Genomic DNA, 20,292 nt, shown 5'->3' on the forward strand with positions numbered 1-20,292 from the left:
ATTATTTTAGAAACTACAATAAATCTGCCCTCCAACACCAACGAATATGCAATTGAATTCGGCACGAATTTCAATGTAAAGTTGATAAATTAAAAGATAGGTAGAGAGAAAAAGTAATTAAAGTATTGTTGGTAGAGAATGAGTTCCACCTTATTAGAGAGAAAAAAGTTTTCAAAATTAGAAAATGCATAACTCCCTTCGTTCTTTGTTAATAGAGGCGCTTCTTTTCGCTACGAAGTTTATAAATAGTGTGTTAATGGATAGTGAATAAAGTAAGAGAGACTAAAGTGAGAGAGATGAATAGAGAATAAAGTAAGAAAGATAGTTACTTTTGTCAAAATAAAAATGACTTAGTTAACTTAAAATTTTTTAAAATAGTAAAATGATTACTATTAACATGGGATGGGGTATATATTAGTAAGATGTTTGTTTATATACAAAATACTATTATTATGTCTAAAAATAATCTTGATGGTCAAATCGTTACTATGACAACAAAAGCATGTCATTTCAGATAAATTAACATTGTTTAATTAACACTCAAAATAGAATGACACTGTTTTATCGGAAACAGGGTCGCTTTGCCTAATCATATTTTACTTTTTTTTCTCTTTCCATTAACAAAATTCCTTGTTAATAGAGACATTTCTTTTCAGCACGAAATTTAAAAATAGTGTATTAAATGAATTGTGGAAAAAGTAAGAGAGATGACCAGAAAATAAAGTAAAAGTGAGAATTACTTTTTGCTAAAAATAGAAATGATTCAATTAATTTGAAACTTCTCAAAATTGAAAAATGACTTTATTAACATGGAACGGAGGGAGTATGAGTTTCGAATTTGATCAAAAAAAAACAATTACAAAAATTGAAAAGCTATGGTTTTTAATTTATAATATAAAAATTATTATGAGTGAACAAAAGTCAAAGAAATCTTATAATTTAAACGACAACTATCCATTTATTTTAATCAATATGTAAATACGGGCCAGAGTGGTTTCTAGTTCTAATTATAAGCTCATTTTTATATTACCAACATTCATGACAAGCATATATGATTCATTAGTGTGATTCATTATGAGTCTCAGCTGGTTTTGATTATCTTTTAGCATGCCTAATCTTTTTCAGTAATAGTAAATTCTAACTACCACGATGCTCCTGTTTGATTACATAAGGCCGGTCATATGAGTTAACACAGAAGCTCCATGTCAATGTCTATTCTATTCCATAAGAGAGGTTTTCCACCATTGCAGATGATCAAAGAAGGAGACTGAAACTGAAATCTCACATGCGTATGTTCAGCACTTAAGCTACTGATATTTAATACTAGTAACTAATAAAGTCCACATGCCATATTGAGATGTCGGGTCAGGTCACCAACTTCCCTACGGTTTCTAGTCATTGAATGTGTCAATTACTCATTTATACTACAAATCTACGTTCAGGAAGTCAACAATCACTAAACACCAGCATCTAACAAGGTACTAGCATTAGTTCTTAATTAGATCAATCTAATACAGAAATTACAGCAGTTTCTAAGTTCTCAATAATGCAAATTAGCAACCTCAAGGCCCTTGAGGGTTCTATATGGAGCTACTCGTTTTCAGATTCAACTATCAAAAAATATAAAGTGCTGAGCAGCGCAAGAATTATAGACTTTAGCAAGAAGATTGGTATGTATATCAAGATGCAAACATCATGTATGAGGATAGAAGAAAAAATGGCATTGTATTTGGGACAGATCCAAGAAATATCAAAGTGAGAAAGTGAAATGTTGATAGAAGGGAAATCAGCATTGTAGCATTGTAGTTGGAACAAATCAAAGCAAGTAGACACATAAAGACAGTGAATGCAAAAGACTGTTAAATTCTTTTCAATCAGTGTATCCTCGGTGTTTGCTTCTCTCCTACACAAGGCTCAAATGTCAATTATTGCCACAAATGCAGATATCAACAAGAAAAATTACGCTGAGGAAGTCTTCTTCTGCTGAAAGACTACTGCATAAACTGGGACTACAACACCAATGCTGAATGCAGTGAAGACAGCAATGCTCATTTTCAGTGCCTGATGATTCATCCTGTCCAAGTTGTACATGTGCTTTGCATGTAGATAGAAAGGCTCATCATGGCCATGGCCTCCTCCCATCTTCTTTACACTAGTTGAGTGAATGCCCCTGTTCCCTGTGAATGAACAACGAATTTCACTTTTTCATAAGTCCCACCCAGAGAGAAAAACTACAATATCCAATACTGAAATAATTATACTTAACTAAATTTACAATTTAAACATACGATATACAATACTATTAACTAAGAAAAGATTAGCACGAAATGGAGACTAATTACCAAGTATTTCTCAGTTCAAAATACAGCTTTATGACATCAGTGAAACGAATATAAAAACTCTAATGATCATTTCAATAATTAAATATATTGTTTAAGCTCTTTTTTAGATACAAAACATTAACATAATGAGAAGATCTGATAAGACAAGAGAAACCAGAAGACATACATGACACAAAATACTCCCAACCTCCAATAACTATGTTCCAAATTTCTATTTATTCATACATTCACTAAAAGTAATATATTGTTAAAACGCATGCATTTTGTATGTTGTATAGCCATTTTTTAGGATCAGTTCAAAGGAAAAAGACCCACATTCCTTAGATTATCCAGGATAACAGTAAAAAACATTGAACAGACCATACAAAGTTTATTAAAAGTCAAGTAATTAATAGCTAAGAGATTCTCTAATAAGGAACATCTGTCTGTTACTCAGCCAACATTTCGATGAGAAAAACAAAGGTAACAAACAATGTTATCAAATAGCGGATATGGCGGCGCCATGGCGCTATGGCATGGCGTTCAGTGGTGGAAACGCCATAGCATCATGTCGATGCCATAGCACCGCCATATCCGACATTTGACAACATTGCATGTGTATTGTATTTAGGAATGGGGCATTATGCAAGAAACATGGAGGTTAGAGTTGTATTTTATACTTTATTAATTGTTTAAAGTGTTTTAGATGTTATATTTTAATTATTTTCTAATTTCCGAATTATATATAAATATATAAGTATTATTTTATTTATTTAATTATTGACCGCCATATCCGCCATACTAATACGCCATATCGCCATATCCCTGTGGCGGTTTTTAGGCGAACCGCCATAAGCCGCCATACGAGATTGATAACATTGGTAACAAATATAACTCAGATGCTCCAGGTAAATATTGAGAAAAGAAAGGCATATACCTTTGGCAATCAGTAATGATACAAAATTCACAAAGGTACAGAATAATATGAACAATGCAACAGAAAGTTCATCACCACTTCGACAAAACATATTTGGTTGTGTCAATAAATGGATAAACAAAGCCACATCCCCTAACACGCTAGTGTAATGTGATGATGATATATGGAAAGCGAATATGTCAAAATGCACATATTTGTATATTTATGCACAAAGTAACAGACAACTTAGTCCCAGGTGAAGTATATCAGCATACATTATATTATAGCATTATCAACATAAGCAACTGACAGAGCACATAAATAGTTACCATCACTATCACACAAAGAAGTATGTATAGCAGAATCAGCACAGTTTTTTCATTTTTCATAGCTACGGAATAATCCAGAAAAATTAAAATAAATAACACAACTAGTTAAAAAGGTGTAATCCAGTTTCTGACGCCGAGATGAACGCGTCAATCAATAAAATGTGTAAAATCCAAACCAACAAGATCTATGTTCTACAGAACTGAATGTAGGAATATAGTACTAATTTAAAGATACGAAAACAAAAAAAAACGTAAAGCGGATTCGCATAATCACCAAAACTACACCAATTGTACCAGAAACAAAGAAAAAGATCTACGAAAAAGAGAATGATAGAAAGAAACGGTATACCTGATTTGGGCATAGTTGCCGAATTCATAAGCTTGGAAGCACAAGATCTCAATCCGCCGTTCATCGCCATTATCGAGCAATTCCGATTTCGTTGAGCTCAATTCCTATACAGGATTATAGCAAAACGACGAATCTGGAACAAGGGTTTATGATTTTAGGAAACTGATTTGTGATTTTAGGCGTTCGAATTGCACTTGTGGAAAGAAATTGTCGAGCTTCATTTACTGGGTTTTAGACCATCCACAATAATCGCCCAGCGACCGCCCAGCCGAGCGCCGGCGCTGGGCGGTTCGCTGGGCGGTCTATTGCAGCCGCCCAGCCGCTGACTGGAGAGAGAAACCGCGCAGCGCTGGGCGGTGGCGTGGCGCTGGGCGGTCGGCTGAGCGGTCCTTTCGGCGCTATTGCAGCTCCCGGATCGCCCAACGCACCGCCCAGCGCGAAAATTAATTTTTTTTTTCCGAAACACTATATATACGCGCTTTGCTCGTCATTTTCATTCGCACCACTTGTTTTAACGAGTACTCTCTCTATCTTTCTTTCTGTTCAAGATCAACAACGGGAAATGGATCTCAACAACGAGCCTAGTTCCGGGAGTAGCGGGTCACAAACTCCGTCGATCCCTGTGGGAAGTGGATGGGGTCAGGTGCCCGGGTACTACAACATGTACCCATGGCAGCAGATGATGCCCGGGGCCCCAATGGGGGGGAGTCCGCCGGGGGGGTTTCCGCCGATACCGGGGTGGGTACCCGGGATGCAGATGATGCCCGGGGGAGCACCGGCGACACAGTGGACTCCGGGGGTCGTACCGGCGACACAGTGGACTCCGGGGGTCGTACCGGCTACACAGGGGACTCCTGGGGGGTCCCCGGCGACGGCGGGGGATGTCTATCGCCCTAGTTTTGATTTTTCGACTGGGTCTTCGCACACATCGACCCAAACACCCTTGGGGTTTGATAGTTTCTCCTTGAATGAGTTGGGGTTTGATACTCTCGGAGCTCCGGAGACTCTAGTTCAGGGGGGGGCAGTGCCGGGGCGTGGCGCCCCAAAGAAGAAGGGCAAGAAGAAGGTCGGCGAGTCGTCGCAGCCGGGTGAGGAGGAGGTACGGAGGAGGTGGATGGACGACGAGAACGTCGCTCTCAGCAAGGCGTGGGTGAGTGTTTGCGACGATCCTCTCGTTTCGAACGAGCAAAGGATCGTCAACATGTGGGGCAAGATAGCAGCAGCCTACCAGAGATTTTGCCCGGAGGGGAGGCCCCGCAACGGGGAGGATTGCCGGAAGGGCTGGAACCGAATCAGGGCGGCGGTCTCCCGATTTTCGGGGTTGTACACCAACGCACTCCGCATGATGAGCAGTGGCCAAACGGAGGATGACTGCAGGAGAATAGCGGAGAAAGCCTTCCCACTGAAGGGTTTATACAAGGACTTCACCTACTGGAACTGCTATCTTGTACTGAGCGAGTCCGAGAAGTTCCGAGTAGGTGTCGACTCTGGCTGGCCGAAGAAGCAACGACTGAACTACACCGGCGATTACAGCGGCAGCAGCGGAGGTTCCCACGACCTCCCCGAGACGACGCAGGAGTTCCCCACGCCGCGTTCGGTCGGTGGCCGACCTCGCCCGATTGGGCGCAAGCGCGCTCAGCAGGCGGCGAGAGGGAACGCCGGAGCTTCCCAGGAGGTCCAGTCGGCATCCCCCCTTGGCCAATCCACCCAGGAGCTCAAATTCTTCGCTCGCGCCCAAACGCGCGCTCAGTTGATCAAGACGATGGCCGAATGGCGGGTGGCGACGGATCCCGTGGAGAAGAGCGTGCTTCAAACCTTGCTCATGAGCCTGCAGGACGAGTTGGAGGCTATACGGAGGGAGACCGGTGGCGGCGGCGGCGGCGTAGGCGGCGGAGGTGACGGCGATGGTGGTGGCGGCGATGGTGGCGACGGAGGCGACGACGACGGAGACGAGGAGTGAATTGTCACTCTTTTTTATTAATGTATTTTTTTTTTAAATTAATGTACTTTTTTAAAATTATTGTACTTTTTTAAATTTTAATAGTATTATTAAACTTTTCCCGTATATGTCTCGTAAATTAAATTTCGTATATTGTGTGATTGTTAATTATGTCATTTTATATAATTGTTATTAGTGATATGGCTATTGATGTGGCTGGGCTATTTATGATGTGGCTAGGCTATGGCTGGGCTATTTATGATGTGGCAGGAGGATTTTTAGTGCTGATGATGTGGCAGTGGCTGGGCTATGGCTGGGCTATTGCTGGGCTATTCCTATTGTGGATGGCCTTAGAGCATCCGCAGCTGTGGTTGACGGACGGCATCCGTGCCGCTAGCGTAGCACCGCTGTCGCCGCTGCTGCACTCCCGCCGATGACACGGCGCTGCTAGATGCATCGATCACATCCGTGCCGCTGAGCAGGTTACGTGGCGCGTTTCTATTGGCCAACAGATTATTAGTTGGAAATTTTTTTTAATCGAAAATAATACCAAAAATTTAAAAAAAAATCAGATTCCCAAAAATATAGTCGTTTTATTATCATTTTTCTGAATTTTTTTTTATTTTTTATAATTTTTTTATTCTCAATATCATCTATAAATATAGACATTCATCATCCATTTTTCACATTAAATCATTCATCATTCATCTCTCATTCATATTTTTTCATACAACTCATCTACATCTTCCTCTCTCACTCAAACCCTCTCAAATGGATTTCACCAATATCATAGCGGAAGCGGAGCGCGAAGAACAAGAATATTATGAACAATATCGTGCCGCCTATGAAGCCTATGTCGCCGCCACTACCCCGCCCCTCCTCCTCGACCAACTAGATCAATTCGCCGCTACATCCCTCGTGACCGGGAGGGAGCCAACGAAAGGCTCGTTGCTGACTATTTTTCCGACCAGCCGCGGTTTCCGGAAGATTACTTTACGAAGAGGATGAAGCCGGAAGCTCAACTGCGAGGTCTCCCCCACGCCGAGGTGTGCATACGACGGTGGGCGAGAGGATCGAAACAAGAAACACAATGCGCGATACCCGAACCCACACTAAGCTACAAGAAGACCTAATCAAACACATTTGGGCGAAATTCGGCCACGAGTAGTGGGTTTTTTTAATTTTATTATGTAATTTTTAATTTTTAGGATTTTAATTATGTAATTTTTTATTTTTTTTAATTTGTGATAGTATTCCAGTTATTTTTAATGCATTTTAATATTGTGGAAATGTTTTTATTTAAATTGAATAATAGAATGGTGGGACCATTGAGTATGTCCTTGCGGAAGAGCATTGATGTGGGTATTGTGCTCTTACCTAAGAGCATATAGTAAAAAAATAATAAAAGTGAGTCCGGACCCACATCCGTGCTTTTTGGCAAGAACACGGATGGGGATGCTCTTAAAAGTATTATGGGCTGAAGCTGAACCAATAGTTTAGGAGAAATAAATCACAATGAAAATTAAATATGATTTCACTAATTTTCACTAATTAATAAAGTTCACTTCTTCAATTTACTGAAATAAGATTTTCATTATGATTTCACTAATTTTCACTAATTAATAAAGTTCACTTCTTCAATTTACTGAAATAATCTTATTTAATGTGTGTGAAGATAACTCTTATTTAACAATCTAGTGTCACTATGCAGTTGTTTGGCTGCCTTGGCACTTTTACAATGTTAACTACTATGTGCTGAGTACTATAGTATATGTCATATCACTACATATAATTAATACCATAACATTGAACTATTATGAAAACATGAGGTGAGACATGATACTAATGGAGAGAGCATCAAACTTCACCCCAAAAAAGGAAGTGGGAACAAAGGATTGAGAGATAACATTCTTCTCAAATTCCAAAAGTCAGCTTCCTAAAAAGAAAGCAACCTATAATCCACAAAATCACAACTCTCAACAATCTCTAGAGAGCTGTTAGCTAACAGATTTACTAGACATCTATTCTTTTTACATGAGGATAAAACTAAAACAGTCACTTTCTACTTAGGCATAAACGACATAGCTTTCCTAAAATCATCAGCTGATCCTGGGAAAGGCTGCTGTCCCGGCATCCAGAGATTTCCATTGTGGGGCAACAGCACCGAAGGTTGGTTGCTCGTTCGTGTGTCTTGTCCTATGACTGAATCAGAAACTTCTTTCTTTTTCTTGACAAACTCGAAGAACTCAGCAACTTGGCGAGCATATCTTTCAGATGAAAAATAATGTACATAAATTTTGAGGTATAACTCAAATGTGATCAGATAAAGAAATGCATCAGAGCTTGTTTTAGATTAGATTAATCTATTATTCTAGAATCTTATTGAGATAGATAAAAACAATTGAGTGTTTGAATGAGATCAGCAATAAAAACTGTCTAGAAATGGGGAAGTCCAAACTTAACATACTCTTGTTTAGCTTCTATGTCTCTGCTGAAATCGATGTCTGGTTCACAGTCGAGAACCAAAGCAGGAACCTGCTCCATAACAAAAGGCAAAACACAGAGATGGGAAAAAATGACGAAAAGAATAGCCTGGAATAGTTTTGCAAGTGCAATGATGGGTGGTACCTTTTGGATGCTCGAATGCATATGATCACCGTGCAAATAAAAGACGCGGCTTTTGATGTGGGGATGTAAAGACCAATCATCGTCCTTGGGAAGTTGACTCACTGATAGAACTCCGTGGTTGCCACTCTCAAAGGGGAAAAGCCAGCTTTCATGCTTTTCATGCAAATCCCTCAGGTAGTCCAGAGAGACTCCGCCTTCCTCTGCTCTCTTACGCAGCATCATGCGCTTGTGGCAAGTATCAGGGCTTGCTCTTAGGTAGATGAATCCATCAGGTATGAGTCCAGGCAAACTTGAAACGACAGGATCAAACCATGAATCGTAAATGCTAATTTCCATCTCATTCATCCACTTTGCCTCATGAACAGCTCTCACAAAGACCTAAATTAAGAAAATCGATCAAGAAGATATGCAAAGCTGATTCAATATTAGTGAACAACTAAAAAGGTTTCTCAATACTACTTTCACACATAAGACAAATATCTTGGTTTTCACATAAGAATATGGATTGTTTAATAGGTTGCCCGTCTTCTTCTTTGTCATTCAGTTGTAATAAAAGCATGATCAAACACAATATTTCTAAAACAGCTCAGGAGATAGAGATCCCATATTGTCATCATGCTCAAAAAGAGAGGAACTTATTCGTTTACCATTCTGTCACTGAAGACACTCCGTTCCATAAGCCTCAGGGGCTTCATACCTCCACATGATTCTCTCTCTTGCATAACTCTTGTTACAAACACGTAGTTCTGGAAAGTATACGCATATCTCTCTGGTTCAGCATAAAATGCATCTAATATGTTGAAGTGGTCGGGACCAACATTCTGCCACTTGTCAACTGGTTCGAGAACAATCTCCACAAGATCTCTAAGCTCAAGGGTTTCATTAGCTATTCTCTGCAAGAATGTAGTCTTTCCAACACTGATATTTCCTTCAACACATAAAGTGATCCGATCCTTTTGACTAGGCTTAATACTTTCCTTGAGCTCTTCATCCACACTCTCCTTGATAAATATAGTTATGCTCTCAGCATGGTTCTTGTGTATGATCCCAACCGAACTCTGTAAGAACTCCACCATCTTCTCACTAGATTTCCCGAAAAACTGCATCATAACAAGAGCATGTTATTTAGTACTATAACCAGCTACTTACAAAAGTTCAATTTATACACCTCAGTTCAGCTATTCAAATATTTTGCCATACTCAAGACACACAATGAAACACATAATAATCTAGTAAAGTAACACAGCTTTTTTGCTACAATGGAGTGTTAAACTCTTTCTTAAATTTCAGCAACACACTGAACCAACTAAAACAGAGCTCAGAAGTAGATGACATGAAGAAATAAAACTTGAATTCAACAGTTAAGCCAAAAACAGAAATATACCTTGTCTTTATATAGCTGTTTGAGCTGAGCTACACCCTCAAACCCTTTTTCCACAAGCTTCCTCGAATTCCTTGGGGCCGACTCCGGGAATAGTGAGCAAATCCGGGCTCCCCGGAACCACCGCGCCACTGCCCCCATTCCTCCTCCTTTGCAAGCTCTTCTCCTCCGCAACCGCGAATTCGCCGCTCTTACTCGGATTCCCGGCTAGGGTTGCGAACCACGCCGCCCTGTGGGACCCGTCACTATGCCTACTGCTCTCCTTCAATACCACCCACGCCCTCAGCGGCGCCGCATTGGTGCTGCTGTTGTCGATGGCGCAGCTGAAGGGGCGCAATTTCGTCAATTTGAGGCCACGCACCGCTGCGGACGAAAAAGGATATGTCGGCTGGCCGAGACACGACATTTTCCTGGCGGCACCGGTGAACCGTAGAGAGATAAAGCTGGAGGCAGAGACGGGTAGAGAGAGAGGAGTGTTGTTATTTCCGAATGAAGCGGGCGTTCTGCGCAAAAGCTTCTGCATCACTCTGGTGCATCTCACACTGAATCCAAATTCTGGGTACGACGAGCTTTGTACGTATATCTCTTATTCAATGTTGATGGTGTTATCACTTAGAGCATCTCCAGTGGTCAGCTAGCGAGCGGTTTGCCGATTTTTGGCGCTCGCCGAACTATTGCAGACGGCGAGCGCCAAATCGGCGAGAATTTCGGCGAGGGTACGCTGATTCCTGGGCGCTCGCCGATTCTCTCGCCGATCGGCTCGCTGCTATTGCAGCCTCCCGATCTGCGAGGAATTGCGAGCGAATTTTTTGTTTTTTTTTTAATTTTCGAAACACTATATATACGTGATTTGCACAACATTTTCATTCGCACCACTTATTTTAACGAGTACTCTATCTATCTTAATTTCTGTATAAGATCAACAACAACGCGAAATGAGTAACACGGGTGGTAGTAGTAGTGGTAGTGGTGGGGATGCTGAGGAGTACGAACGGCGTTTGAACGAACATTTGGATGCCTATACGTCCCGAGAGATAGACCGTAATTATGTAATTTTGTTAAATTATGTAATTTTGTTAAATTATGTAATTTTTTTATTATGTAATTTTGTTAAATTATGTACCTTTTTAAATTTAAATGAAATTATCGAATTTTCCGTATATGTGGCGTGAATTTAATTCCGTATTTTGTGTGATTATTTATTTTTAGTGCTGATGATGTGGCAAGGCTGTGGCTGGGCTATTGCTTGTCCAGTTGCTGATGTGGCATGGTTGGGCTATGGCTGGGCTATTGCTTGTCCGCCGACCACTGTGGATGCTCTTATCAACACACCGTATAGTGAGTGTGTGTGTGAGAGAGAGAGAGAAATTTTGTGCTTTGGGTTGGCTGTTGAAGTGGTTTTTTGCGGAGAAGAAAAGTAGAGGTTGAGGGTTTAGGGTGGGGTACGGTCATTTTAAATAAGGATTATTCTATTTGTGGCGCTCGCTGCTGCGCTCTTGCCGCTAGAGCGGAGCTACTCTTAGCTAAGAGCACGTCCGTACCAGCAAGCAGCTGACGTGGCGGCTCCTGATTGGCTAACGGCATTTTCGTTGGATTTTTTTTTAAAATCGAAAATAATACCATAAATTTAAAAAATATATTTTCAGATTCCCAAAAATATTGTGCTTTTTTTTTTACCGTTTTTCTAGTATTTTTTTGATTTTTTTATTCTCAAAATCATCTATAAATACACACATTCATCATCCATTATTCACATCAAATTATCTCCTATTCATCTCTCATTCATATTTTTCATACAACTTATCTACATCTTCCTCTCTCACTCAAACCCTCTCAAATGGATTTCACCCATCTCATTGCGGAAGCGGAGCGCGAAGAACAAGAATACTATAAACAATATCGTACCGCCTATGAATCCTATGTCGCCGCGAATACCCCGCCCCTCCTCCTCAACCAACTAGATCAACTCACCGCTACATCCATCGTGACTGGGAGGGAGCCAACGAAAGGCTCGTTGCCGACTATTCTTCACCATTGTTCAATGATGTTTTGAAAGGTGTAGCACCAGCGATCGACTTCACCGTCAATGGAAATGCATACCACATGGGTTACTATCTCGCTAATGGTATCTACCCAAGGTGGTCGACTTTCATGAAGACGCTCAGCAACCCGAAAGACCCTAGACAGGTTCTTTTTGCGCAGCGTCAAGAGTCCGCTCGGAAAGACGTCGAAAGAGCTTTTGGGGTCCTTCAAGCCCGATTCAACATTGTGAAGGCCCCGTCTCGGCTTTGATACGTGAAAAATATCGCCGACATCATGTACAAGTGTATTATCTTGCACACTATGATTATAGCTGACGAAGGACCGATGACGGCTAGCTTTTACGACGAGGATGAAGCCGGAAGCTCAACCGCGAGGTCTCCTCCACGCCGAGGTGTGCATACGATGGTGGGGGAGAGGATCGAAACAAGGAACACAATGCGCGATACTCGAGCCTACATTGAGCTACAAGAAGACCTAATCAAACACATTTGGGTGAAATTCGGCCACGAGTAGTGGATTTTTTTAATTTTATGAATTTAATTATGTAATTTTTAATTTTTAGGATTTTAATTATGTACTTTTTAATTTTTAGGATTTTAATTATGTAATTTTTAATATTTTTTATTTGTAATAGTATTCTGAATATTTTTAATGCATTTTAATTTTGTGGAAATGTTTTTATTTAATTTGAATAATAGAATGGTGGGACCCTTGAGCTTGTCCTTGCGCAAGAGCATGGATGTGAGTGTTGTACTCTTGCCTAAGAGCAGGGAGTAAAAGTGGGTTCGGGCCCACATCCGTGCTCGTTGGCAAGAGCACGGATGAGGATGCTCTAAATAAGGATTATTTTATTTACAACACTTTCTTTGTCTCGTTATAAATGAAACTTTTAAAATAAAACGTTTCTAAAAATGGAAACAATATTTTCTCTATTTTTTCTTCTCTTTTACCTTATTTTCTTTTCATTAACTCACAAAACAACACTGGCTAAATTCCACGAATGTACGTCATGGGAGATGATATCCGCCATTTGTACCTGAAAAAAAACATTTCCACTGATGGGAAAGACGCATGAGCCTCTCGCATGTTTTAACCAAACACGCGATAGCCTCTTGCGTGTTTCAATCAACAACGGCGTTCATCGTCTCGCCCTCGAAATCCGCCTCCAACCGCCGCGATTTCCTCACGAGCCTCCCGTCGCACCATTATCATCGAGATCCTCTCCCGCCTCCCCGTGAAATCCCTCGTCCAGTGCAAATCCGTCTGCAAGCAGTGGCTCGATCTCACCTCCGATCCCTACCTCGCCAAGCTGCATTTCACCCGATCGAAGCCCGGCGTCGCGATCTACCAATCGGAGCCGTCGAAGAACCTCCTCCGAGTCGCCGATTTCGACGATTTCCACGCTCCGACGGCCGAGATCGACCTCGCGTGTTTATCCTAGGCAAACACGCGAGAGCGTCACGCGTGTTTATTCAAGGCAAACACGCGAGAGGCTCACGCTTCTTTCCCATCACGGGAAATGTTTTTTTTTCGGGTACAAATGGCGGATATCATCTCCCATGACGTACATTCGCGGAATTTCCTCAAACAACACTACATAAAATCTTGTGACGAAAAATAAATATTGTATATTTAATGGAACGGAAGGAGTACATCTAAAATAAGCACTCCACTTTGTATAACTACAACAAATCAACAATGATGGAATCATGGAACACCAACATTGATAACATATTATGCAAAACTGAAATGATTATGAAACTGGATCATTTATACAAACTTAGTTTTTATATTAACATGAAATAATGATAGTAAAACACTAAAATGGTAACTGATGTAGGAGTACTATTCTGCTCCACAACTTAGAGCATCCACAACGGTGGTGGGAGTGAAGGCCGCCGTCCGTGCCAGCGGCGAGGACGAGGACCGCCGCCGCTGCGCTCGCGCCGCTGGCACAACGCTGCTCGATGCATCGAGCAGCGCCGTGCCAGCGAGCAGGCGACGTGGCGGCTTATGATTGGGCAACGGCATAGCCGTTGCCTTTGAATTATTTTTTTTTATTTTAAAAATTGTTTTTAAATTATATAAAATGATTAAATTTTTTTTTTCCAAATCCCAAAAATATGGCCGTTTTTTCCCGTTTTTTTTGAATTTTTTTTTTATTTTTTTTTTGTTTTTTTCCCCCCAAAATCATCTATAAATACACACATTCATCATCCATTTATCACATCAATTCATCTCCCATTCATCTCTCATTCTTAATTCTCATACAAACTATCACCACATTCATCCCTCATTCAAAACCTCAAATGGATTTTACCCATATTATGGCGGAAGCGGAACCCGAAGAACAAGAATACTACGAACAACATCGTGCCGCTTACGAAGCATATGTCGTGGCGAATACCCCCGCTCCTCCTCCTCAACGAACCAGATCAAATCGGCGCTACATTCATCGTGACCGGGAGGGAGCCCACGAAAGGCTCGTTGCCGACTACTGTACCGACCAGCCACGATTTCCGGCAGATTACTTTAGGCGCCGTTTTCGCATGTCAAAGCGCTTATTCATGCGAATTGTCAACACATTGTCCGCACGTGTTGAATTCTTCCAAACAGGTCCAGATGCAGTCGGGCGGCAAAGTATCACGCCGTTGCAGAAGTGTACGTGTGCCATCCGACAACTCGCTACTGGGCAAACGGCCGACATCTTCAACGAGTATTTGCATATCGGTGAATCCACTGGAATCCTTTGTCTAAAGAATTTTTGCGAGGGCGTTCGTTCAGCTTTCGGGGATGAATTCCTTCGGGCACCCACCACCGATGATTGCCAACGGTTGCTTCGTCTTCACGAATTAGTCCATGGCTTTTCCGGAATGCTTGGCAGCATTGACTGCATGCATTGGAGGTGGAAGAATTGCCCGACTGCTTGGAGGGGGCAACACTTGAGCGGTCACAAAGGCGGCGGCCCAACGCTTATCCTTGAGGCGGTCGCCGACTACCGCCTATGGATTTGACATGCATATTTCGGCGTTGCTGGATCCAACAACGACTTGAATGTACTATATTCTTCACCACTCTTCACTGATGTGATGAATGGTGTAGCACCGACGATCGACTTCACCATCAACGGAAATAGCTACCACATGGGTTACTATCTCGCCGATGGTATCTACCCAAGGTGGTCGACTTTCGTGAAGACGTTCAACAACCCGCACGACCCGAGACGGGTTCTTTTTGCGCAGCGTCAAGAGTCCGCACGGAAAGATGTCGAAAGAGCTTTCGGGGGTCCTTCAAGCCCGATTCAACATTGTGAAGTCCCTGGCTCGGCTATGGTACGTGAATAATATCGCCGACATCATGTTCACGTGTATTATCTTACACAACATGATTATAGCCGACGAAGGGCCGAGGGCGGCTAGCTTCTACGACGAGGACGAAGCCGGAAGCTCAACAGCGAGGTCTCCTCCACGCCGAGGCGAGCATACGACGGTCGGCCAAAGAATCGAGACAAGACACACAATGAGCGATACGCGAATCCACAATCAACTACAAGAAGACCTAATCAAACACATGTGAGCGAAATTCGGCAACGCGTAGTGGTTTTTTTAATTTTTAGTATTTTAATTATGTAATTTTTAATTATGTCGTTTTTATTTTATTTGTCATTTGTAATATTATTTAGGTTTTTTTAATGAATTTTAGTACTCCCTCCGTCCCGAGCTACTCGCTCATTTCCTTTTCGGCACGGAGATTAAGGAATGAGTGTATAGGAAAGTCAAAAATGACGGCTATAGGTGAAAATTTTTACTAAAAATGGAAAGAGTGCAAGTAACTTGGGACGCCCAAAAAGGAAATACGTGCGAGTAGTGCGGGACGGAGGGAGTATTATTGAAATGTTATTGTTTAATTGAATTTTAAATTAATTGTGCTCGTCCTTGCGGAAGAGCACATCTGTGGGTGTTGTGCTCTTGCGAGAGAGCAGGCAGAAAAAGTGGGGCCGTACCCACAACCGTGCCGCTGGCAAGAGCACGGTTGTGGATTCTCTTATGTGGGCGGCTGTGAGCGACTATGATCCACGTATGAGAGAGAGCGAGACACGTTATTTTCATTTCTTTTCTCTTTCTAGTTGTACCTTTTATCTCTCTCCTTTAGAGTATCTGCAACGCTTCTCTTATCCGTCTCGGTCTCATCTCGGAGAGACGAGACGGATAAGAGACGGCGATACAACCCTCCGTTTCGGTCTCGTCTCGTTGGGAGTCTTGCCGCAGAGAGGCAGTGCGCGAGATAGCTCGCCACGCGCGTTTGCCACGTGGCGAGCTCCGGTTCGTCCATGACGCCCACTCGCCGGCCCGCGAGTGGTCGTCGTTTATTTCCGTTAAAAATATTTTTTTTTGTTTTTTTTAAAAAATTCAGAAAAAATTCCAAAAAATTCCCAAAAAATATAGTAGCCGTTTATAGCCGTTTTTTACAATTTTTTTTATTTTTTTATATTTTTTAAGCCCCCAATCACTTCTATAAATATCAAATCATTCCCACAAATTAATCCACCATAAAAAAATTGTATATTCTCACTCAAACACTCTACATTTTTCACCTCAAAACATTATTCTTCTCCCAAATTTAATTCATTCATGGATCCATTTGAGCAAATGTGTCGAATAATGGAAGAATCACTGGAAGAAGATCGAGGTATGGAGGAGGAAGAAGCCGCGCCGCCTCAAAGGCGATCCCGGATTTACATCCATCGTAACCGGGAGGAAGCCGCCGCAAGGTTGGTACGCGATTACTTCTGTGAGAACCCGGTATGAGGAGAGACCTACTTCCGTCGCCGTTTTCGCGTACGGAAACGGCTATTTCTGCATATCGCAAATATATTGGCAGCCCGGGAAGAGTACTTCCAAGAAGGGTTCGACGTCGTTGGTCGTCCTAGTCACACGACGCTCCAGAAATGTACTACAACAATCTTTCACCTTGCTACTTGACAAACTGCGGATGTGTTCAACGAATACCTGCACATTGGGGAAAGCACTGGGAGACTATGTTTGATGAACTTCTGCAAAGGCGTTCGGGCAGCCTTCACCGATGAATTTCTCCGAAAACCAAGCACCGCAGATTGTCAGTTTCTGCACCGCAGATTGTCAGTTTCTACGGAAGTGCACGGGCAGCCTCTAATTGTTTTGCGCTCTACGTTGAAACTTCAATTTTGGTAAGCGTTTAACTTTTTATTTCCCTTTTTAATGACAATGTACATTAAATATTGTGTTGTTTTGCTTTTGAAGAGTTAAATAACACTCCCTCCGTCCCCCAAATTTTGTAACAGTTTCATTAGACACGAGTTTTAAGAAATGTAATGAAAAATGTGCTAAAAAAGTTGATAGTATATGGTTCCTACTTTTAAAGTATTAGTTTTATAACAAAATGTGAGTGAGAATAAGTTAGTAGAATGTGGGTACCAAAAATGGTAAAAAGTGAAATGTGACAAATTTTGTGGAATGGATGAAAATGAAAAAATGTGACAAAATTTCAGGGACGGAGAGAGTATAAATGATATACTTCTTTTGTAAGAGCATCCACAATGGCTTTCGCCAAGCCATAGCCCAGCCACAAACCCCTCCTGCCACATCATCAGGACAAGCAAATAGCCCAGCAATAGCCTAGCCACATCACTCTTAATTATATAAAACAAATAATTGACAATCACACAAAATACGGAATTAAATTTACGACACAGATACCTGAAAATTCAATAATATTATTTAAATTAAAAAGTACATTAAAAAATACATTAATTTAAAAAAAGTACATTAAAAAAATACATTAATTTCGAAAATAAGTGGTGCGAATGAAAATAACGTGCAAAGCGCGTATATATAGTGTTTCGAAAATAAAAAAAAAATTCACTCGCCGATCGCTCGCCGGTCCGGAGCCTGCAATGGCGGCGAGCGCATCGCCCAGCGCTCGCGAATCGGCGTGCGCTCGCCGGTTACAATGGTTCGGCGAGCGAACCGGCGAGCGCCGGAGATCGGCTAGCCGGTCCGCTCGCCGCCATTGTGGATGCTCTAATCAGACTTAGAGAGAGATTCCTACACAACTCCGAGAACCAGTTTCAAGAAATTATATTCTATTCATTCATCAACACTTGCAAGAAACAATGATACTAAAGCCCGATTCTAAACTAGTACTTATACAGTTTCTATTTGTTTCACAAAGCACAACGATGCTATGAATCACGCTCTTTTTCTTAAAACATCAACCGAATTCGGGAAAGCAAACTAAAGTGAAGATGTTATTCATGAAGAAATGGAGAAAGGGCACGAAGATGAAGGTCGAGAGGAGGCAGCACCAGCATAGGATCCTCAAAAATTTTCACCATAGTAATAAGCTGTGCCAACCATGAGTGCAACTGTAGCACCTTGTACAACTACGCGAGCTCTCATTAACGTCTGACCTAAACGAGAGTTCCCCTGCCTGAAACTGAGCAAACCGGCCGTCAGCACCCCAGCTGTCATGAAAGCACCTGAGACGCGCAAACATGTGAGAACATTGAAACATAAAAGCAATCCATAATGTTGAAAAATGACATAAAATTTGGGCAAGCCATTGAAATTGATCTCACATAAGCATGTTGGTGAAGTGTAAACCATACTTGTTTGAAGATGGAGGATATGGGCTCAACAAGCTAAATTTTTTGAGTTTCATACCTTGTGCAGATATATCTAGCTAGCTGACCTCCCCCACGTCTAAACAACCCAAGACCAACACATGGCACACAGAGTGCAGGTTTCTGAATTGCAATTTGGTGATGCTGTGAGTTTGACCCATTTCAAGAGGACGGAACTGCAAAACTGAGTATTTTCTCAGACACCCAACTTGTCCTATTTCACCATCGGCAGTTTTGGTATGTTGTCTTAGAAAATAACATAGCAGGTGATCCTAAGTTTGAGGTCGATTCAGGTCAATCAATTTCTTGACGCGTAAAATTTATGATTGATTCCAAATCAAGTTACAACAGCTCAACTGGCTCACAAGTAAGACTAACTTCTCCAAGGTTCTCAAGCCAAGGCGATTGTGATACAGATAGAGATGAACCTCAAATTGCCCGAGTAGCTCAAATTCAACATGAGCTATTCTACGAGCTACAAACTGATTCCAAGTAACTAGTGAAAACACTTGCCCCTAGACATTAGTTAGTACGGAAACATAATGATCACATAATTCCATCAAAAAGAATAATTCAACCATTGGACTGAACCCAACAAATGTATAATGCGAAAGTTCCAAATTTAGTTTCAGAGATATAGCTAAAGCAAACCGAAAAATACAAGAAAGCCATACGAGATCAAAACACAGTGAGAATTCAACCATAAAAAGGAAAAAAAGAAAAACCGGAATTCTACAAGATGAGAGATTTACCAATGGGTACAAGGGGATTCCTGACTCGCTTTTTATCCTGAAATAGGTCTTCTAATTCCGAATTGACAGCACCCATCTGCTCCATTAACCAAATCTGAATCAGCAACAACCACAAAATACACACACACACAATTCGAACAATAAATAGATGTAAATATTGAGTATTCCTCACAAGTCAATTCAGAAACACGTGAAATCGTTACTGGATTGGGGATTTTCTATGACTTAAGCTGAATGCAGCCTTAGCAATCAACCATTTAAAATTCGAAGCGAGCTTCCATCATAAACAAATTGAAACAACAGCGCAATCATACAGTTAACGACGAGATCATATGATGAGAAACTCAACCATAACAGTATATAGTATATAAGCTCTTTATTTTCTCAATTATTCAGAAAAAAGGGGAATTTGCATACAAACTTAGGTAATCTAAATCGGAAATATCATTTTGTTACCTCGAAAAATGCACTTGAAACAACCAAGCGCAAAACTACTAGTCTAAACCAAATGTGATCGAAAACGGACAAGAAATTTTTGTGTGCGGAATTTGTTCAACAATTTGTAGAGCAATTGAGGAATTGAAGCGCGGTGTTCAGATAAGAGCCACATAACTAAAGAAGGTGACTTCATTGGGCCTAATACCATTTTGTAGTTGGGTTATAATAAGAAAATATTGAGACGTTGCGCCGAAGCCCATTCATTACAGACTTCTAAATATGCAAATGATTCAAAGTTTTTATCTGATTAAGTTATAAATATAAATTCAAAATTGTTCAGTTAAATTATTATGAAGAACTTTCTGCGTATCGATTTTTGTGTGATCAAAAAGATAATTCTATATCACTGAACTTTATTATTTTGATATTTTCTGTCTATGCTATCACTTTATTATTTTGACCACAGTTTATAGAAAAACGTAATCGGCCATAGTCAACATTTATCAGTAAAATATTTTTAATAAATAATAATAAT

The 20,292-nt window shown here is 41.1% G+C and overlaps 1 protein-coding gene and 1 pseudogene across 1 annotated transcript; both read right to left on the bottom strand.

Moving 5' to 3' along the window:
• Nucleotides 1–1,706: 1,706 nt before the first annotated feature.
• On the bottom strand, nt 1,707–4,126 carry LOC121754294. The gene is made up of 2 exons (XM_042149671.1): nt 3,916–4,126; nt 1,707–2,177 (listed from the first exon to the last, which is right to left on the bottom strand). The coding sequence occupies exons 1-2, from the start codon at nt 3,983–3,985 to the stop codon at nt 1,960–1,962; spliced, it is 288 nt and encodes a 95-aa protein (XP_042005605.1). The 5' UTR covers nt 3,986–4,126; the 3' UTR covers nt 1,707–1,959.
• Nucleotides 4,127–7,652: 3,526 nt separating this feature from the next.
• Nucleotides 7,653–10,406, bottom strand: LOC121754318 (annotated as a pseudogene).
• Nucleotides 10,407–20,292: the final 9,886 nt, after the last annotated feature.

Source organism: Salvia splendens, chromosome 11 (genome assembly GCF_004379255.2).
Source record: "Salvia splendens isolate huo1 chromosome 11, SspV2, whole genome shotgun sequence".
Taxonomy (NCBI): domain Eukaryota; kingdom Viridiplantae; phylum Streptophyta; class Magnoliopsida; order Lamiales; family Lamiaceae; genus Salvia; species Salvia splendens.